At 41.2% G+C, this 20,397-nt stretch overlaps 1 protein-coding gene across 1 annotated transcript in view; it reads left to right on the top strand.

Moving 5' to 3' along the window:
• FBXO3 (F-box protein 3) overlaps positions 1-20,397 on the top strand; it is a 30,661-nt gene that overhangs the window by 6,707 nt on the left and 3,557 nt on the right. Inside the window, exons 3-10 of the mRNA XM_054027670.1 lie at positions 254-417; positions 6,923-7,037; positions 9,920-10,124; positions 13,083-13,128; positions 16,091-16,175; positions 18,065-18,187; positions 18,720-18,835; positions 19,796-19,986. Of these exons, the coding sequence (XP_053883645.1) occupies positions 254-417; positions 6,923-7,037; positions 9,920-10,124; positions 13,083-13,128; positions 16,091-16,175; positions 18,065-18,187; positions 18,720-18,835; positions 19,796-19,986 (1,045 nt within the window). The remainder of the gene's footprint in view (positions 1-253; positions 418-6,922; positions 7,038-9,919; positions 10,125-13,082; positions 13,129-16,090; positions 16,176-18,064; positions 18,188-18,719; positions 18,836-19,795; positions 19,987-20,397) is intronic.

Below are 20,397 nucleotides of genomic sequence, written 5' to 3'. Positions count from 1 at the left end.
ACAGTCCTCTAAAGAAAAGATGACTGGCTGAAATATAGTTACTTGCAAAGGAAATTAAAAATTTGAATAGTTCCATGAATGAATTGAACATCTGTACCTTCACAGGACTGAAGTGTATCGATGTTTACACTGTTATAACATAATGTTATCATTTTACTTAGCAAAACCCTAACTGCCTAAGCAATAACTTATTGTTTTTAAAGTGAATTTGTTAGACTAGAAATTTATCATATTTTTATTCTTGTCTATTCAGGGCAGAGAAGACTCGGAGAAAGCAGAGCTGGAAGGCTATCTTTATAAGTATTTACTCTGATTTAGGAAGGTATATTCAATATTATGCTACACTTAAAAAAGCATGGGATGATATAGAGAGATACTTGGGACAGCGGTGTCCCCGGATGATTGGTTCTTTGAAAGGTATTGTATAAACATTATTTTTGTTTTTAAAGCCAAGATATATTTGTATCGTTCTAAAGTTTTACACCCACTGCATAATCTAGGTGCCCTACGTAAGCAAAAGCACCAACTTTTATCAAACTGCACTCCAAAAAAGATTATCCCGAATCTTAAACATGGTCCCATCCTTCCCTCTGTTTCTCACTGATTTCCCAAACTTCTTGGACAAGTCTGAGAGAACATGTGGGCCCATTTCTTGTCCTGAAGGCCTTCAAATCCAGGGTCAAGTGAACCAAGACATGAAGCGAGGTCCGAAGTTGAGCCCCTCCACAACAGTGACCTGCTGCTAGCTCCTTCTCTATTAGATCGGCATAAGTGTTTTAAGAATTATCACCGGGAGGGGGAGAGTAAGGGTGATGATTTTTCAAGTAGTCCGGCCCAGTAAGTGTCATTGGTAAAACAAACATCGTAAATTCAGCTAGGAAACTGTTGGTAGGCAGCACAGATTCCAGAGCAGTGACAAAACCTGGGTACTTCCTCTGTGCCTTCCTCAACACCCAATTGGCACTTCTGTTCATACACTCCTCTCACTGTGCTCTCTGCAGCACCATTAACTTGGGGAGGACTTGTAGCCGGGTAGCCGAGATCAGGTTTTAAAAAGGCTGAGATGGGGTGAGGTATTATAATTTCCCTGAGTGAATCCTTAGGGTAGGAATTGAAAGGGCCTAAGTTAAGGTTGCCTGGCTACTGTGTGGAAAGTGTTACTCTGCATTTCCTGGTTTTCTAATATTTGTATCTTGATTTTTCTATGTAAATATTCTTAACTCTACATGTCTGTTTTGGAATGTTTAAATTTTAGGAATCTAGGCTGAGATCCTCAAAGGCGCCTAAGGGAACTTGGCTGCCTAACTCTCTTAGGCTCTTTTGACAATCGCAACCAAACTCCTCTTTTAGAAGGACATGAAGAGCTCAGAGTAGTGTAGAGGAAAGGATGGTCAGATGGCTAGGCTGCTAGTCTGAGACTCGGGAGACAACCTTGGCTCAATTCCCTACTATGCCACACGCTCCCTCTGTGACAAGTCACTTAATGTCTCTGTGTGACATTTCCCCATCTGTAAAATGGGGATAATAGCACTTCCTACCTCAGAGGTGTTGAGTATAAGTACATTAAAGATCAAGGAACTTGCATACTGCAGTAATAGGGGCCACATTAGCACCTAAAATAGGGTTGAGGTCCTGCAACCTTAACTCCATGTTAACTATTTTTGTTGTTTGTGGATTTTCTTGTATCTGGCTAGTCTTTCACAACTAGGTGTCTGGTTCAAATCCCTTCCTGGTCGCTACATTCACCAGTAGTAAATACTGTCTTGTGGCTGTTGGCCTATGTTAAACGTGGTGTGTGTTTTGTCCAAGCCCAATTTCCAGAGGATGAATGTCCAGGTTGCACAAAGCACTATAATCACTGGCAGCCTCAGCAAAGAGTCCAAAGATTGAATTATTGTGAAAATTTAACTGCCTTCTTATTGAATAAGAGACGCCATACAGTGAGGAAACCTACATTGCTTTTGCCTGTACTGCACCTATCCTGTAATTAAATAGGGATATTGTTTTGATGGCTATCAGGGTGTCATAATAGTGTGATGGTAGTATTTAATATTTTCATTTCAAGACTTGGATAATAGAGTCGAGAGTTCGCTTATAAAACTTATGCATGACACCAAGTTATGTGGGGTTGCAAGTGCTTTGGAGAGCAGGATTAGATTCAAAACAACCGTGACAAATTAAAGAATTGGTCTGAAATCAACAAGATGAAATTCTGTAAAGACAAGTGAAAAGTAGTACATTTAAGAAGGAAAATACAAATGCACAATTACAAAATTGGAAGTAAATGGTTGGGTGATAGTACTGCTGAAAAGGATCTGGGGTAGGGTGACCAGATCACCCAAGTCAAATATCGGGACGCGGGGGGAGGGTGACGCGGGAGGTGGGGTGGGGGGGAAGACCTGGCCGGGGGGGGGGGCAAAAACAAAAAACAAAAAAAACCAAAACACCCTTCCTCAACAAGCGCTGGAGGGAGGCCCGGGAGACACAGGGGAAGCGCGGGGCTGGGGTGAGTAAGAGTCCGGCCTGGCCCCGAGCAGGCAGGACTCAGTTGGGTGGTAGGGAGAGTTGGGGAGCGGCCTGCGAGGCCAGGCGGCGGCTGTTCTCCACCCCAGGCAGCGGGACTCGGGAGCAGCCGCGGGGGAGGAAGCGGCCGATGGCCAAGCTTGGCGGCTGCGGCTCTGGCGCCCGGGCCCAAACCCCCCGAGCCTGGGCCTGCTGCGGGAACCCAGCAGCGCGCACGCTGCGCGCGCCCAGCCCCTGGCCAGTCATGTCTGGGCTGCTGCCCAGCTGGTGCTATCCCGCGGCGGCCCCGGAGTGGGGGCAGCAGGCTTCAGCCCCCCCGTTCCGCTCGGGTCCCGCAGGGGAACGAACGGGGCTGGGCTGCCGATGCTGCCGCTGCGGGATTTCACCACCTGGGCAGCAGCCCAGACGCAACTGGCCAGGGGCTGGGCCCAGCGTGCGCGCTGCTGGGTCCCCGCAACAGGCCCGGGGCTCGGGGTTCGGACGCCAGAGCCGCAGCCGCGGAGCGCCATGGCCGCTTCCTCCCCCCGCGGCAGTGGGCGCTGCAGCAGCGGCTGCTCCCGAGCCCCGCTGCCTGGGGGGGAGAACAGCCGCCGCCTGGCCCCGCGGGCCGCCCCCCTCCTCGCCCTACCGCCCGACTGAGTCCTGCCTGCTCGGGGCCAGGCCGGACTCTTACTCACCCTGGCCCCGCGCTTCCCCTGAGTCTCCCGGGCCTCCCTCCAGCGCTTGCGGAGGGAGGAGGAATGGTGGGCCTGGGGAAGAGGCAGGGATTCGGGGAGGGAGCCAATCGGGGGAGGAGGGGGTGGAGGCTGGGGGGGATGCGAGCACTTCCGGGCTCTGGCGCATTTCCTTGTTTGTCCAGTGTCCCGACCGACGTGCGGTCAGGATGCGGGACAAACAAGGAAATATCGGGACAGTCCCGATAAAATCGGGACGTCTGGTCACCCTAATCTGGGGGTCCTAATGGGTCACAAATTGAATGAGTCAACAATGTGATGCAGTTGTGAAAAAGGCAAATATTCTGGGGTGTGAAGTGTCATATGTAAGGCACAGGAGGTAATTGTCTTGTTCTACTCAGCACTGGTGAGTCCCCAGCTAGAGTACTGTGTCCACTTCTGGGTGCTACACTTTAGGAGAGATGTGGACATGTTGGAGAGAATCCAGAGGAGAGCACTAAAACTGATATCAGGTTTAGAAAACCTGATCTTTAAGGAAAGGTTAAAAACTGGGCATGGTTAGTCTAAGAAAAGAAGACTGAGGGAGGACCTGATAACAGTCTTCAAATATATTAAGGACTGTTATCAAGAGGATCGTGATCAATTGTTCCCTTGTCCACTGAAGGTAGAAGTAGTAGTAATGGGCTCAATCTGCAGTGAGAAATTTAGGTTAGATATTAGGAAAACTTTCTAATTGAAGGGCTAGTTAAACTCTGGAATAGACTTCCATGGGAGGTTGTGGAATCCCCATCAGCAGAGATTTTTAAGAACAGGTGGACAGACACCTGTCATGGGTGGGCAAACTTTTTGGCCCGAGGGCCACATCTGGGTATAGAAATTGTATGGTGAGCCATGAATGCTCATGAAATTGGGGATTGGGGTGTGGGAGGGGGTGCGGGCTCTGGGGTAGGGCCAAAAATGAGGCGTTAAGGGTGCGGGAGGGGGCTCAGGCTGGGACGGGGGGTTGGGATGCGGGGGGAGTTAGGGCTCTGGCTGGGATGCGGGCTCTGGGGTGGGGCTGGGAATGACGGGCTGGGGGTGCAGGAGGGTGTTCTGGGCTGCAACCGAGGGGTTTGGAGGGTGGGAGGGGGATCAAGGCAGGGGCACAGGAGTGCAGACTCTGGGTGGCGCTTACCTCAAGCAGTTCCCGGAAGAAGTCCCCCTTCTGGCTTCTACACTGAGGGGCAGCCAGGCAACTCTGTGCGCTGCCCCGTCCGTGGGCACCACCCCTGCAGCTCCCATTTGACGCGATTCCAGGCCAACTGCAGGGTTGGCGCTTGGCCCGGGGGCAGCGTGCGGAGCTCCCTGGTTGCCCCTATGCGTGGGAGCCAGAGGGGGGACATGCTACTGCTTCTAGGAGCCGTACAGCGCCATGGAATGCGCCGAGCGGGGCAAGCCCCAGACCCTGCTCCCCAGCAGGAGTTCAAGGGCTGGATTAAAACATCTGAAGGGCAGGATGCGGCTCCCAGGTCATAGTTTGCCCACCCCTGGTCTAGGTATATTTGGTCCTGCCTCTGTGTGGGAGGCTGGACTTCATAACTTCTCAGTGTCCCTGTTTGCCCTACATTTCTCTTATTCTGTATTAATTCATAAGTTTGTTTTGAAGACCCAATTTAAAACATCTCTGCATAAAAAAGGTATTTAGTCAAGTGGCTTTGAGCTAAAATTCTTTAAAAAAAAAAAAAAAAAAAAAAAAGTCTGTAGCCTCATATTAACTTTCTGCTTTATAGATTCTGATGTTACAAGCAAACATTCATAAGACATTGAATGGATTTAATATATTTTAAGGGCTTCTAATTTTTAGTGCTTTATAACATAAAATGTACTCAGGCAGGTTTATAGGTATCTATTTGGTCCTATTCCATATAAAGCCAAAAGAACTCAGACCTTGTTAAGCTTGTTTCAGTCTTCTGTGTGAAACTGACCAGAAGCTGTGCTGAGCTGTTGGCTCAAGTTGGGGTGTGGAATAGCAAAGCTCAGAAGCAGAGAAGAAATTTCCCCTCCTACAGAGAAAAACTTCCTCTCCTGGGGTTTACTCTTGGTGATTACTAGGTTGTGATTTTTTTTTATTAGAAATATTTGGAAAACAGGTTTGTAACTGTTTACAATGACTATTAAATGTTGCTTTTTTTGGTACTTTATTTTTTAAATATGTTTTAATTCAGTAATAGATTTTTAAAATAAGAAGGGACAATTAGATCATCTAGTCTGACCTCTTGTATAACAGTGGCCATAGAATTTCATCCTGTTGTCCCTGGATTGAGCCCAATGTTACTGATAAAAACATACAGCCAAATTCAGGAGCAACTCTACTTAAATTAAATGGAATAGCTCCATTGAGAGAGTAGTTGGCTAGCCCTAGGAAATCATAACATGGGAAATGTTCACTATGTGCAACATTATCACAATTTTATATAGTGGGAAGAGCAAATCTCTTTCAGGATCGCAAAAGAGACACCATATGAGAAACTTAGAGTAACTGAAGCATCTCCAAGATTGGCTTTTTTATTGTCTTTTTGCTGGAAATTTAAAGTGGCCATCTCCGCCTTTAGTGAAACATTCTAAATTGCATGGTAATGATCAAAAAAAGAAAATCGGCACAACCTTTTTTTTATGGTAGCAACTAGGAGCTACAACTTGGTTGGCTGAGAGTGGCTGAGTCAGGACTCAGTCCACTAACTTCCAGTGGTCAGGGCAATATTTCTTTTCTTTTAGGGAAGGTTCTAAGAGTGAGTCACTTTGTTTCTCCAGCCAGTGCTGTTGAAGAAACACCTACTTCTAATGGATTAGTATTGTTGAGATCTCTTAGGAGGCAAAAACAGACTACTGTTATATGAGTAACCCTTGTTCTGAAATTTGTGATACTCTGGTATTTTGTTACCTAACACACTAGCGTACTATTGGAGTTAGTACCACGTAATGAACTCCCAGTTTGCTTGAAGAAGGAGATGGTAGTACAAATAATAATCTGAATTTTGAATCTTCTTAGATGTATTAGTTAAGATAATGCTGTCCATAATTATTCTTGCTATTGTGCCCAACGGTAAGCACCAATATCAAGGGTCATTGGTCAAAAATCCTACTTTTGAATTTAGAGAGTCACAGTGGGATGAATAAGGAGAGTGATAACCTTAATTCTGAATTTCTGGACTTTTGGATGATTCAGTCAGATCATTTCTATTTTTGTTTTCCTTTGCACTAAATGTAGAATAAGACTGCTCCTAAAACAAAACAAAACTGTTTTTTAATTCACTGCACTTTTGTAATGTCAAATGCAGTTGAAACTTGGGTCCTTGTGGTGGCTGGAGGGGGCTTTAAAATGAGCTTTTTTTAAATTCATTGTGCATTTGCTGATGCCACTATAGCATAGCTGAAAAACTTAAAAACATTTAGTTAGGCCAAATTCTGCTCTGACATACAGCAATGCAGCTCCAGTGAAATGATTTAGGTTGCATTGAAGCCAAAGGGGTTGCAACTGTGTAAATGAAAGTAACATTTGTCTCTAGTTGTCTTAAGAGCGCCAATTTTTGTCAGGCATTATCCAATTGAATTTTAAGAGGGGTTTACACAAAGTAAAGTACTTCAAGCAGGATCCAATTTATTGAGATAATCTCTGAAGCAACAGTTCTTGTTTCTCTTGTCTGAAGCTGCCTCCTAAAAAAACCCTGTTTTTAATGTGTTTGCAGATAGTGTGCAGGAGGAAGACCTAGATGCTGTGGAAGCACAAATAGGTTGCAAACTCCCTGATGATTATCGGTGTTCATTTCGTATTCATAATGGACAGAAACTAGTTGTTCCTGGGTAAGGAGTTAAACCTACTATCAGTTCCGTTATTTAATTATTTCTTTTTCTTCATGGTGGCCAGTTCAGTTAAACTGAGACATGGAGTGAGGATTGCAATGCCTGCTGAGCAGGCTATGCAAAATATTATATACAGTATAGAAGTTAGCTATTGTGTTCTCTGGGTGAAATCTTCACAAGAATCTATGTCAGCAGTGCCTTAGCAGTGGGACCTAGGCATCTAAGTTCCTTTGCAATGGAGCTAGAATCCTAAATGCCCAAGTCACTTTTGAAAATGGGACTTTAATGCTTTTGGAAAGTTTTACCCTTCATAATTAACAAAATTTTAGCCCTGGATATTTATGGTCCTCAATTACACCAATATTTACAGAGTTACTCTGGATTCTCTGTGTTGTAATTGAGAGCAGAATTAGCCTATTTTGTACCAGAATTTGCAGAATAAATGGTGTGATAAAATGGTCAGGGAACTAATTTCCAGACCTGGCAATACAAGAATAGTCTTAAGTGTGGAGGTGGAACCACCGGAAAAACAGAAGAATAGAATAGAAATTTTGCACCCTACAAAATATAATTTAAATTTTTTTTCCATATTACTGAAAAGATGAAGCCTCCCTGAAACGTAAAACTGACAATTCTTGATATCTTAAACAAGCGACTAAACATGGTTGCATATTGTGTACCTTCAAGCCTCTCATGTTTAGCACACTGGGCTGTATTTGAGGGAAAGTGACATGAGTGGTAGAAATACTTCCAAGAATGGTATGTTGATGGAAAAAGATGGGGATCTGAGGTGTGTGTTTGAGTTGGCTTTTGCATCTTTGTGGCACCTCTAACTTCTCACTGGGCGGCAGGTTGAGCCTTTTTGGGTATCTTTTTTTTCCCCCAACCCTAGAATCAGGTGTGTAAGAAGTAACCAGTTCTGCATATTTATGAGGATGACTTGAACCGTTTACAAGTAGGTATTCTAGAAGAGATTTTCAAAAGGGAATTAGGCAATGGGAGTGACATGCCTTGTTCCCCTTTGAAAATCTCCCCTCTGTGGACAATTCAGTGATTTAACAAAAGCCAAGTGATGTAATGGAACTGGTCAGGAAATGGTAAAAACTTCTGGAAATGCTATCCTAGTATGACCCTCGAGCTATTCAATCCTGGCTTAATATTACTAATGTATCCAAACTGCACATTTTAAGAGAAAATAGTGAAAGACATAAAACAGCTTCTTGAAGGATCTGATCAGTGTTACTCTTGACACTTCAGAAATTTCCAAAGCTGTTTACCTGCCACATAAGAGTGTTGTCATGCTTAAGCAATGCTTTGGAGTAACTAGGCCTGCATGCTGAGACAGTTTACGTTTTTATCCTATTAACTCTTCCCCACTTCTTTTTTTTTAAGCAAGCTAAAAGTGTGAAAGCTCCCTTGACTTTTGTTTTGTTCTTAGCTCGAATACAGATACCTTGAACTAGGCACTGTGTGATTCTCTCTCCTTTCCCCCCCACCAGCTGCCAGTTATGTTGCATTAGAATTAAAGCTCTTTCCAATGTCTTCCAACAAACACATCTCTTACCAGCCCATCTGTATTGGAAATATTTGTACGTATAGAGAGCTACTAGAGAATGTCCATCAAATTGTGCCAGAAAACGAGAATGCTGTAATCTGCAAATTTTTGTGGTGTTTAACACTACATGTCAAAGTTTTCATGATTATTTTAGGTGTCTGCTTTTTTTGATTTAGTGTGCGTTTATAACCTATGGCAGATTGGCCAGCTAAATGTGAACTACACCTCTACCCCGATATAACATGAATTCGGATCTAACGCGGTAAAGCAGCGCTCCAGGGGAGCGGGGCTGCGCACTCCGGCGGATCAAAGCAAGTTCAATATAACGCGGTTTCACCTATAACGCGGTAAGATTTTTTTTTTGGCTCCCGAGGACAGCGTTCTATCAGGGTAGAGGTGTATTTTTCGGATTCTACTGATGAAAAAGAGAAGCATGCTTCATGGGGGTTTTCTTTTCCTTCCAAATGTAACTGAATAATTTTCAAGTCTATGTAAATCCTAAGTGCAGATCCATAAATCTGTATCTGTTAAAATGATTGCTGACTTGTTTCTTAACTATTCTTAAGGAATGAGCAGAGTTGTTGAATTTTATTAACTTCTTACATCTGGCTTCAGTCTCAACTCATTTTGTGAATGAATATAGGTAACAATTACAGAGTAGCAGTTGTGTTAGTCTGTATCCGCAAAAAGAACAGGAGTACTTGTGGCACCTTAGAGACCGCAAGTCTCTAAGGTGCCACAAGTACTCCTGTTTTTTTTTTTTTTTTTTTCTAGGTAACAATATGTCTTGTCAAATATTTGTTACTAAAGTTGACAATTTCTTGGCCTATAGAAACTAAGTATTCATGGATATTCCTTTTAGTCCTGAAAAGAGTTGATGCAAAACTTGAAGTACAGAATATAGTCCCAGTATCTGCCTGTGAAGCTGCCCTATTATGCTATTTCAATGGTGAACAGATGTCCTAAGCTGCTTTAACTTGTGAGACAATTGACAGTCACCAGAATGTCCCAGAACTCCCTTTCTTCCTGTGCTAAGCATGGAAAATGAGCATGACCATATTGGTTAAAACTGCTAAGTTTTTTCTTACAAATTTCTTTTTTGTTTTTTGAGGGTAAGGCTGAGGACCTTATTCTGTAGAAAATGAATTGAGGACCTGATTCTGTAGAAAACATTACAATGCACACTTCTCTGGGTATAAGTATTATGCCTAGATGGCAGAATTAGACCTTAGAATGAGTTATTACTCATTGAGTAAAAGGTAAAAGCTATCTTTGCATTGTTAATCAAGTGTTCATTGTTTCTATTTTTGTTGTTGTTCCTTCTAAGGTTGATGGGAAGTATGGCACTATCCAATCACTATCGTTCAGAAGATTTATTGGACATTGACACAGCAGCTGGGGGATTTCAACAGCGTCTTGGTTTGAAACAATGTCTTCCTTTAACCTTTTGCATTCACACTGGCCTGAGTCAATACATGGCACTGGAGAGTGTGGAGGGTCGTAATAAATATGAGATCTTCTACCAATGTCCAGTAAGGAAGAAATGTTTGTTTATAAATGTATCTTTTTGATAAAACTGGCATTTGTCCTTTGCATGTTATAAAACATGTGAAATATACAGTATGCACAGTTTAATGAGTGGATGCTCTATATACTATGACTCAGAGCATTTAACTGGTAAATAAAAATGTCTTTGAGTTGCCCTCGGGTGTACACCAAAATTACACAAGAAGACTATTTAACACAACAGTGATGTGACCGTAGTGTGTAATGCAGTTACTCCTGGGGGAATTCTGTGCCACTGCGCAATGCAGAATTTTGCAGAAATTAACATTGTGCGTGCAGAATTTTCTTTCCCTCAAAGAAATGGGCAGCAGTGCTGCTAGCTACTATTAGGGGTCACTGGACTCAGCAGAGCCCAGCTTGCACATAGAAGACAGTGCTGGGGGGAGAGCTAGAGGATTCCTGCCAGCTGCAGTTCCCAGCATGCCCTGAGGAAAGGAAAGGGCAGTGCGCAGGCAACTCTGTGCAAGCCTGGGACAGAGCATCAGGCTGTTTCTCCCTCTGGATCTCTTGGTTCTGGGGTGGAGGGGGACCCTGCAGCTGGGGATGGAGTGTGGGTATCTGGGCTGGGGGAGGGCCCCATGGTTGGGCTCTGAGGAGAAGGAGGATGTGTGGGTGTATTGGTTGGGGGGGCCTGCAGGTCGGTTTTGTGGGCAAGGGGTTAGGAGTGTCTGCCCCCCTGACTGGGCTCTGGGGAGGGGAAGGGGGCAGAGAAACAGGAACTGGGTTGTCATAGGGGTTTCTTTAACTCTCTACTCCTGGGTGAATTTTTGTGTCTGTATTATAGATATACTTGCTGACAGGTATTTTGAAATAAATTACCAAAATAATTGAAACTGGCATGATTATGTAGTGTTATTTTGACAAATAAAATTTGTGGATTTTTCCAGAATTTTAAAATATTGTGCGCAGCTTTTAAATTTTTTTGGTGCAGAATGCCCCCAGTAGTAATGATTGTAGCCAACTTCTTTGCAGATTTTAAGACCTCATCGGACAAACTCATCCCTGCTCTAATCTATTTAATTTGGTAGAATTATGCCAGGCATGAATTTGTCCCAGTCTATTTCAGCAAGTCTCACTTTTTCATTGTTAAACTTTGTTTTGCACAGTGGGGGATTTTGGATTTAGCAGTAAGTTATAGACTTGTTTTCTAGAAACAGCAAGAGAGAAAAAAATTGAGTATGATCTTTTTGAGAAATATACGCTGCTTACTCTACAGTGAAAGAACAGAAGATCAGTTTGTCTTTTTAAAAAAAGACAAACAATTTAATCTTATTGAAAGCTTTATAAAATTGCTTCTGATACTACAATGATGGCAATACCCTAATATCGGAGTCTGGTTGTTCTCGCTTGCACTGGTATAATTCCATTGATTTCAGTGGCGTTTACTCCTAAATCTCATTAGTGTGTGTGGAGAGAATCAAGCCCTCAGTTCCTGAACAGCTTTGTCTCTTTCACGGATTAAAGTGCGAGTATAGTCAGAAAAGGGATTGTCAAGATATTCTCTCTTTAAGTATCAGAGGGGTAGCCGTGTTAGTCTGGATCTGTAAAAAGCGACAGAGTCCTGTGGCACCTTTTAGACTAACACTTATTGGAGCATAAGCTTTCGTGGGTGAATACCCACTTTGTCAGATGGATCCTCCACACACTATTCATCTGACAAAGTGGGTATTCACCCACGAAAGCTTATGCTCCAATATGTCTGTTAGTCTATAAAGTGACACAGGACTCTGTCCCTCTTTAATAAGTGGGTCTGCTATCCGTGTTCTATTTTATTGATAGGAAAAAAAAATTTCCTGCTCTGGTTAACATTGCTGAACCAATGCAGCTTGTCCACTGTCAACAACAAAATTATTTACTAAAGTCCAGTAGTAGATTTTGTACTACCTGTGGAAAATGCACAGAGTGAACTCTGCTTGATTTCCCTATTCCAGGTTGAGTTTACAGCATTAGCAATTATAAGTTAACTTTTAAAATATTTGTTAAAACTTCCTAACTGGTCAGGTTGTACATTACATACTAAACTGTGCATTTTAAAAACATACACCAAGGTTAAGTCTGAAACCCTCAAAAGCAAGGTCACTCACATTCAAAAATAAACTATTCTTAATTATTCTCACTGTACTAAAATTATTGCAGTACATATTACTTGGCATCACAGTAGAACTGCAATGACAAGCAACAACAGAAGATACTTTGGCTACAGTCTTAGTCTTAATTTTGAATTGGAATTAAGCTAAAACCCCTTGAAAAGCAGTTGATTAAACTGTTGAATTAATTCTAGCTGTCCATGGGATTCAGCGCAAATTTGTAAAGAAAGATGCTGGGAGCTTGGAACTCTCAAGTAACAGACTTTATTATAGAACCTTAACCTGTTAGGATTTCCTAGTTATTTCCTCATGTGTAGCAATGGGAGTTCTAGTCACCTAACATTGGTGGGGACATTGAAAAAAATCTTGTACACCTTTTTTATGTTATGCTAAATGTCTATTTTGCCTGGACTATATTATGAGAAATTGAAGGCATTTAAATGTTAATATTTGTGTTCCTCTGGAGACAATACAGACCCTTTGGTAGGAAGGAATATAAAGATAGGAGCTCTAAAAATGAGGTGGAATTAGTTTTCAGATTATTCGAAGGCTGAGTTTTGTTAAATGATGCAGGAAGCCTGATTTTCAAATGCGATCTCCTTAGTGGAATGTCCCAATTGTGTGTTTGAATGCTCATCTTGGCACTTAGACACATGGGACAGACATTTGTGTCTTAAATACTGATTTGAACATCTGATTGTGGGATTTGGATGCTCTATTGAAGAAGCTAGGTTTGGGCCTAGATAATACTAGGAAAATAGTCAGGTATTTAGGATGTCAAGAAAAAACATCAGTCTGCTTTTCAATATACACACTTAATTTTTGTTCCTTTTCTAGGATCAGATGGCCCGTAATCCATCTGCTATTGATATGTTCATTACAGGTAAGAGCATGTTGAAGTGGGAGGGAGGGGAGATGAAACATTCATGCAAAAAATACCTTGTTTAGAGATGCCAGCGTATCTAAGCACTTCATTCTGTCTTAAGTTGCATATGTTAATAAAAAATATACCTATGCTGAGAGCTGTTTAGTACATTTGCACAACATTTTGACCTGCACAAAGTAAGCACTAAACTTGTACATGTATTCTTACTGCTGAGAAACTTATAAGCGGTATTGGAACTTGAACAATTAATTGAAATGGGTTATAAAACCTTTTTATTTTCCTACTAATGCTTGTTACTTCACACCTCTGTTTTTGAGTTATTCAATACGCTGGTCAGCCTGACAAAACATGTAGCAACCTTTAGGGTAACCATCAGAGGAGCTGTCGGAGACTGGTGGTTCAAAAACACCATGAACTGTAGCCTGGGAGAAGGAATTTTTAGTAGCCTTTGCAGCCATGTCACAGATTCAATATATATTGTGCCTCTCAATTAAAATTTCTTCTAAATGTAACTATACCTGAAAAGGAAAATGTTCCTGGATTTTTCAGGTTCTCTTTAACTGCATTGTTCAAAGCATAAGGAGGGGGGAGAGAGATTTCGGAGTCATTACTTGATGACTATAGAATCCTTATGATGATCTGTTGACATGGGCTGGGACTGTAGTAGAAAGTTTCTCAAAACTTTTTTTTTTTCCTTTTCTACTGAAGGCTATTGGTAGGGCCCTATCAAATTCATGGCCATGAAAAACATTTAACGGACCGTGAAATCTGGACTCCCCTCTGAAATCTGCTCTTTTGCGTACTTTTACCCTATACTGTACAGATTTCACAGTGGAGATCAGTGTTTCTCAAACTGGGGGTTCTGACCCAAAAGAAGGTTGGGGTGGGTCACAAGGTTATTATAGGGGGGTTGTGGTATTGCCACCCTTACTTCTGCACTGCTGCTGGCTGCAGCGCTGCCTTCACAGCTGGGCCCACATGAATCATGAAATTTACTATTTAAAAAAAAATTCCTATGATTATGAAATTGATCAAAATGGACCATGAATTTGGTAGGGCCCTAGCTATTGGCTATGGAAGCCTTCAACTAACTGAACTGCTTTCCTGTTGAATGAAAACAGAACCTTAGTTTAGACTCCCATTAATATGCATAATCTATACTAACCTGCATCACAGGTTGTTTCTAATGCAACACCAATGATGAGTAATAGCCCCACTGGGCCATGCCATAATATTTTCATTTATGGGTAAAAGAAAAGGCAAGAGAAACTCTTACTAAGACTTCCTAGTCTTCTAGTCCTGCAATTTTGGACTTGCAGTGGCTGTGTATTGGAAAACATGTCACTTATTCCGCCCCAGAGGTAGCTGTATTGCAGTTCTGGGTGAGGAAATCACTGTCTTCCTCACAAGAGTGTTGAGGTTTACTGTCTCGTTCTTTGAAATCTTCAGATGAAAGGTGTTGTAGAAGTTCAAAGTACTATTCTAATTATTTGCAATTTGTGAGGAAAATGAACTGTTTTAGAGATAGTGACTGCAGTGATCTAGTGTTAATTATCACTTTGGGTTGGCCTTGTCCTTATGGAAACAATGACTTCCAGTTGTTATGGACCAGTATCCTGGCACAGAACATTCCATGTAGATGAGAAGATTAATCTGCTAAGTATTTCCTACTTCCATATAAAAACCAAGTGTTCAAACTGCAGAGTGAATCATACAGCTAGTGTGCACCCCAAACTCTAGCATTTCAAGGCCAAGACAAAATGTTGAAGATGATTGGGTGGGGTGATGGAAGAAGGAAAATGGAGAAGATAAATTATTGGAGACTTCTAAGCAACAGAGGAGCCCCAAAGATGGCAGGACACTTCAAATAATTAAATGGTTTTTTAGGGCAAAATTAGGAACAAGTGATGAGTAAATTGTGTTAATTATTGCTTTGTGCCATAGCAACCCTGTGTAGCTTGTGAGAAATAGAATATTATGAAATCATTAACTTAAAAACATATTTCACATCAATAATATAAACCAAAATTTAAAGAACTATTGATCTTCCACTACTAAAACTCATAATACGTTGCCTGAATTAATTGAATTACCTATAGCTTATTTCACTTATAGAGGATAATGTCTTGTCGTTGAGGACTTCGTTCATTAAAGGGACTCTGTCAAGGTTGAATCTGCCCAATTATTGAATTTTTATGATCCTGATAAATCCAGCTGTTCTCAAAATGATGACTGCAGGTTTTTGGAAAGCTGTTTCTATATTGGGTGACCTATAAACTCAGAGCTCTGAGCTTGTGGTGGTAACAGGTGTGCATGTTGCACATTCTTCCACCCTACCTCTTGTGAGTACAGAAACTTACAAAATTTGCTAGATTTCTTAGAAACTTTAATACCTTACCTGTTTATACATGCAGATCCCTACAAACCAAAACTAAGTTTGTACGTCCAGTAATAGACCTACCAGCTTTAGCAAATAGAATATTGGATTAACTGTGGAGTACAGTGCCTAGGAAATAGGTATAGTAATTACATTACTTGTAAAGCCACCATCTCCTTAAATCATGCAGTACCAGCAAAGGTCTAAAAGGCAGTTGTTAAAGTATAAAAGCATCCAGAATTGTGCGAGGTACTTCACAATATAAATAGAAAGCCATGGTTCCTGGCCTGAAGAGTATACAGTCTCATTTTAGATGTGACACAGTGAGTGGAGGATAACAAGCAAACCATTTAAGCCATAATTTAGTTCCCAGCAAAAGCAGAGTTCAATTTTTTGAATAGAGCAGGATGAGGAATGTGTTACTCCACTACAGAGGTCTGGGAATTGTTTATATTAAAGCCAACTAGCTTTTATATTGCCTATGTTTTAAAAAAAAAAAAAAAAAAAAAAAAAGTGAATATTGTAACTGGCTTAATTATAAGAGTACCTGCTCTTGTAAAACTTTCCCTCTTTGGCGTCTAGGTACTTCTTATTTGGAGTGGTTCACATCTTATGTAAACAATGTCGTAACAGGCGGCTATCCCATCATCAGGGACCAGATTTTCAGGTATTGTGACTTTTGATCTGTAGTGCAGCATAATTATAAGGAAGAGAAAATCAATCTATTTTAAATGCTGATTTTTTTCCAAACAGCTGGGTGCAGATGTGTATGACATAAGGGTAAATGGATGGGGAGAAGAGAGATGTAATATATACAACAGATATAGCTGCAGAAATCTAAAGGCTTAAACTAATCCTGTTTTGTTACCAGGAATATTAGAACTAGTAGCATCACACTGAAGGGATTGTAATTAATACCAGCTCTAACTCATCTGCCTGCCAAGAACTTGAGGTGCAAAATAAGTGGGCTAGTGAGCAAGATGCAGCGGCAGATCATGTAGGAATTTATTGAAGAGCAGTTCTTCATAGCTCAAAAGCTTGTCTCTCACCAACAGAAGTTGGTCCAATAAGATATTACCTCACCCACCTTATCTCTCTAATATCCTGAGGCCAAAACAGCTACAACAAAACTGGTAAACAAATGACATTTGCTATTTTAAATAAGGGATTCTTTCAGTTTTATATGGTCTATCTACTATTAATTTGAATGTTGTATTGAATACATGTATTATAATACTCTAAACAAACAAGATTTGGAGATGGATTTACCTTGAAGCTCCAAGTGCACTTCTCTAGATGTTTTTGTTTTTATCCTGGTTGTGTATAACAGTAATTCTCAACCAGGGGTACGCATAAGGGAGTACATCAACTCATATAGATATTGGCCTAGTTTTACAACAGGCTACATAAAAAACACTAGCAGTCAGTACAAACTAAAATTTCATACAGATAATGACTTGTTTATACTGCTCTATATCAGAGATCCCTGAAGTGTGGGGCATGCCCCCCCTAGGGGGATGTGGAGAAAGGTCTGGGGGTCAAGGGTGCATGGTGGGACCCAGGCCAGCTCCCACAGGGGTGGGGAGGGAGTGCCACTCAGCTCCTCCCCACCCCCCGCTGTTCCCCAGTCCTGCCCCCAGCAGTGTCTCCGGCTCCTGGCACCAGCCCCAGCCTCGGCGCGACTCCGCTCCAGGCCCCGTGCCAGCCCCGTTCCTGGTTTGGAACAGAGACTGGGGGCAAGGCCAGGAGCGGAGCTGCATCTGGTTGCAGGCCCGGCTGTCTGACCCCACTGCAGCCCAGCTGCGGCTCTGCTCCTGCCCCTGCCTTGGCCTCTGGCCACAGCCCCACCCCCAGCTGTGTCCCCAGCCTTGGCCCCCTTACCTTTGTCCGCGGGCCCCCTCTCCACGGAGTCACAGTCTGGCTTGGGGGGGAGGGGGAAGCAGGGGTAAAGGGGGGAAAGACTCCCAAAAGTTTGGGGACTGCTCCTCTATATTATATACTATACACTGAAATGTAAGTACAATATTCATATTCTAATTGATTTATTGTATTTGTAATTTTTACCATATAATTATACATTTTTTTGAATAATAGTGGGCTGTGATGCTCTTTTGTATTTCTAAGTGAGGTGAAACTTGGGGGTATGTAAGACCAATCAGACTCCTGAAAGGGGTAAAGTAGTCTGGAACAGTTGAGAGCCACTGATGTATAATCGCCCCTTTTAAGATTAATGGGATGCTGTAAGATGTTGCATCTCCAAAATAGATTTGTACACAACCTAATGTGAAGAATTGCATGAAGACATTTCTAAAGTCTGCTCCCGTAGTTTAAGGCAAGTATTGCACTGTTGTACTAGTGCATTCACAAAGACTAAAGAATGACTAGTTTAATTAATATTTTTTTAATTTTGGGTTTAATAATCCAAAATACTACTAGTGTAGCATGTGGAAACGTATTCATCAAAAATATCCTTTTAGCATCTGTATTGAACCAGTTGAATTGGGTTACACCATACAAAAGAAATTTCCAACTCTTTATTATGTTTCTGTTGCACAGGTATGTTCATGATAAGGAGTGTGTGGCCACAACAGGAGATATTACTGTTTCAGTCTCCACATCTTTTCTACCTGAACTCAGTTCTGTACATCCACCACATTACTTCTTCACTTACAGAATCAGGTGAGAATAGCAAATGGGCTATCTTCCTGATAACAGGAGAGAGTCCTGTCTGGAGTTCAAGCCTCATGACTGTTGCATGCATACGCATAGTACTCAGAAGTATGGTAAAATATGGAGAAATTTAGATACCATATACATATGGGGCTTGGTGTACAGTATGCAATATATTTATTTTAATATAGTTTAAATAAAAAAGCTATTTGACTATTTTAAAACTTGGAAAGGGTCTTATCGTTGTACTTTTGTTGGGGGGGTTTCTTTTCACTAACAATATATAGCACATATCACTTTGCAAACATGAAACATTTGTCACAATATTTGTCATGAGTTAAGGAGAGGTAGGTAAAAGGAATAATAAAGCTGGGATTAGTGCTCTGGTGTTCCTACTTTGGTCTCTACGCAGGTCACTAGAATATACCACTTTCTCTAAGCAGTAGGGAGTATAGGATAGTATTTTAAACATTTTATGGTTGTTTTTAGACATGTCAGTAAGGCGTTTCTAAGCAAAAACTATATTTGATTTGGGTCATAGAATTGAGATGTCCAAAGATGCTCTTCCTGAAAAGGCTTGTCAGTTGGACAGTCGGTACTGGAGAATAACCAATGCCAAAGGTGATGTAGAAGAAGTTCAGGGTCCTGGAGTCGTTGGTATGTAAACTGAGAGTTTGAGTTTTATTTTAGCATTCTGAGCATTCCAGTGATTAATGTGAAAATTCTGTAACTTCTGGTGGAACCATTCTCAGAAATGATGCAAGATGGTGGCTATTCTCTTCTCCTAGCAAACATGCATTCTGTTCTACTTTCTCATATTGCATTGTGTGTAAGGGAAAGTGTTAAACATTAACTTCAATTTTAAAGGATTTTAAGGAATATAATTTTCAGGCATATATATTGGGAAAATCTGTATATTAATATACAGTAGTTAATATTAGTATAAGTAGTCAAACCATTTAAAGATTCTTGAATTACTTAGATTGTAAGCACATTGGGGTCCTGGTCCCTGAGTGGGGCTCCTAAGCATTTTGAGAATACAAATTAATATTAATAATCCTGAAGTCTCCAATGCCATCTGTTTTTATCTATGTATCAGGGTTAACTGCATAAGTGCATGTCAGAAGACTTAAGTATTTTTTTTGTTTGTTTTTTAGAAATGATTTGTAGCAATAGTTCTGATTTTAAAAAACAAACCAAAAAAACCTCTTCTTCCTGCACCACCCTTCCTCTCTTCTGCTCCCCCGCCCCCCGGATATTGTTTGGGCGTTCTTGTCCTTTGAGCTTGTTATAGTGACTCCTGTTCAGCAAGTTAGGCACTTCTGATTTAGTGAACAACGTTGTCTAAAAAACTGCTATTCACTTGTGACTGAAAGTGATGCAAAGATAACTAGTCACTAGAATGTTCATTTAAAACAGGATTTGTTACAACAAGCTTACCTCTTGTTATTTGAATAGTACAGTTACAGAAACACAAACTTTTGTTACTAGCTGTGTATTGCAGCAGAACTCTAACTGAACTTAATGGCTATAGAAATTAACTATATTGCAAGGGAAAGTAAACGCTATTTTAATTCAAAACTCCCAATGGCTGTTTGTTGTTTTTTGTATCTGCAGGAGAATTTCCAATAATCAGCCCAGGTAGAGTTTATGAATATACCAGCTGTACTACCTTCTCCACTACTTCAGGATACATGGAAGGATACTATACCTTCCATTGTCTCTACTATAAGGACAAGTTCTTTAATGTCATAATTCCCAGATTTCATATGGTGTGCCCAACATTCAAGGTGTCTACAGCACGCATGGTAAGCTGAGAGACATTTGGTATTGTCATTTGTGCTAGGCTTTTATCCCTAACGCTTTTGCAGAAAACATGAATGAAATCAGCTCTAATAGAACAGTATAATATACGTTCTCTAGATAAAGGGCTTACCAGACTCCATAATCATGACACCTTTTTCCAGTTTTATAATTTTATTTCATTTCTTAGTATTATAATGTAGATAATTCCCTACAAGGGTGAAGGAAAAGACATACACACCCATATTTTGTAATTTTGTGTGTGTGTGTGTGTGTATGTGTGTGTGTGTGTGTGTGTGTGTATATATATATATATATATATATATATATATATATATAAGAGAGAGAGAGAGACCTCCCCCCTAATTTGAATTCCTCGGAGTTCTTTGGGGTGATCATATAGCCAAGAGAATATA

This window comes from Malaclemys terrapin, chromosome 4, assembly GCF_027887155.1.
Source record: "Malaclemys terrapin pileata isolate rMalTer1 chromosome 4, rMalTer1.hap1, whole genome shotgun sequence".
NCBI classification, from domain to species: domain Eukaryota; kingdom Metazoa; phylum Chordata; order Testudines; family Emydidae; genus Malaclemys; species Malaclemys terrapin.
The sequence above is the reverse complement of the archived record's forward strand: the minus strand, read 5'-3'. Positions and strand labels throughout refer to the sequence as shown.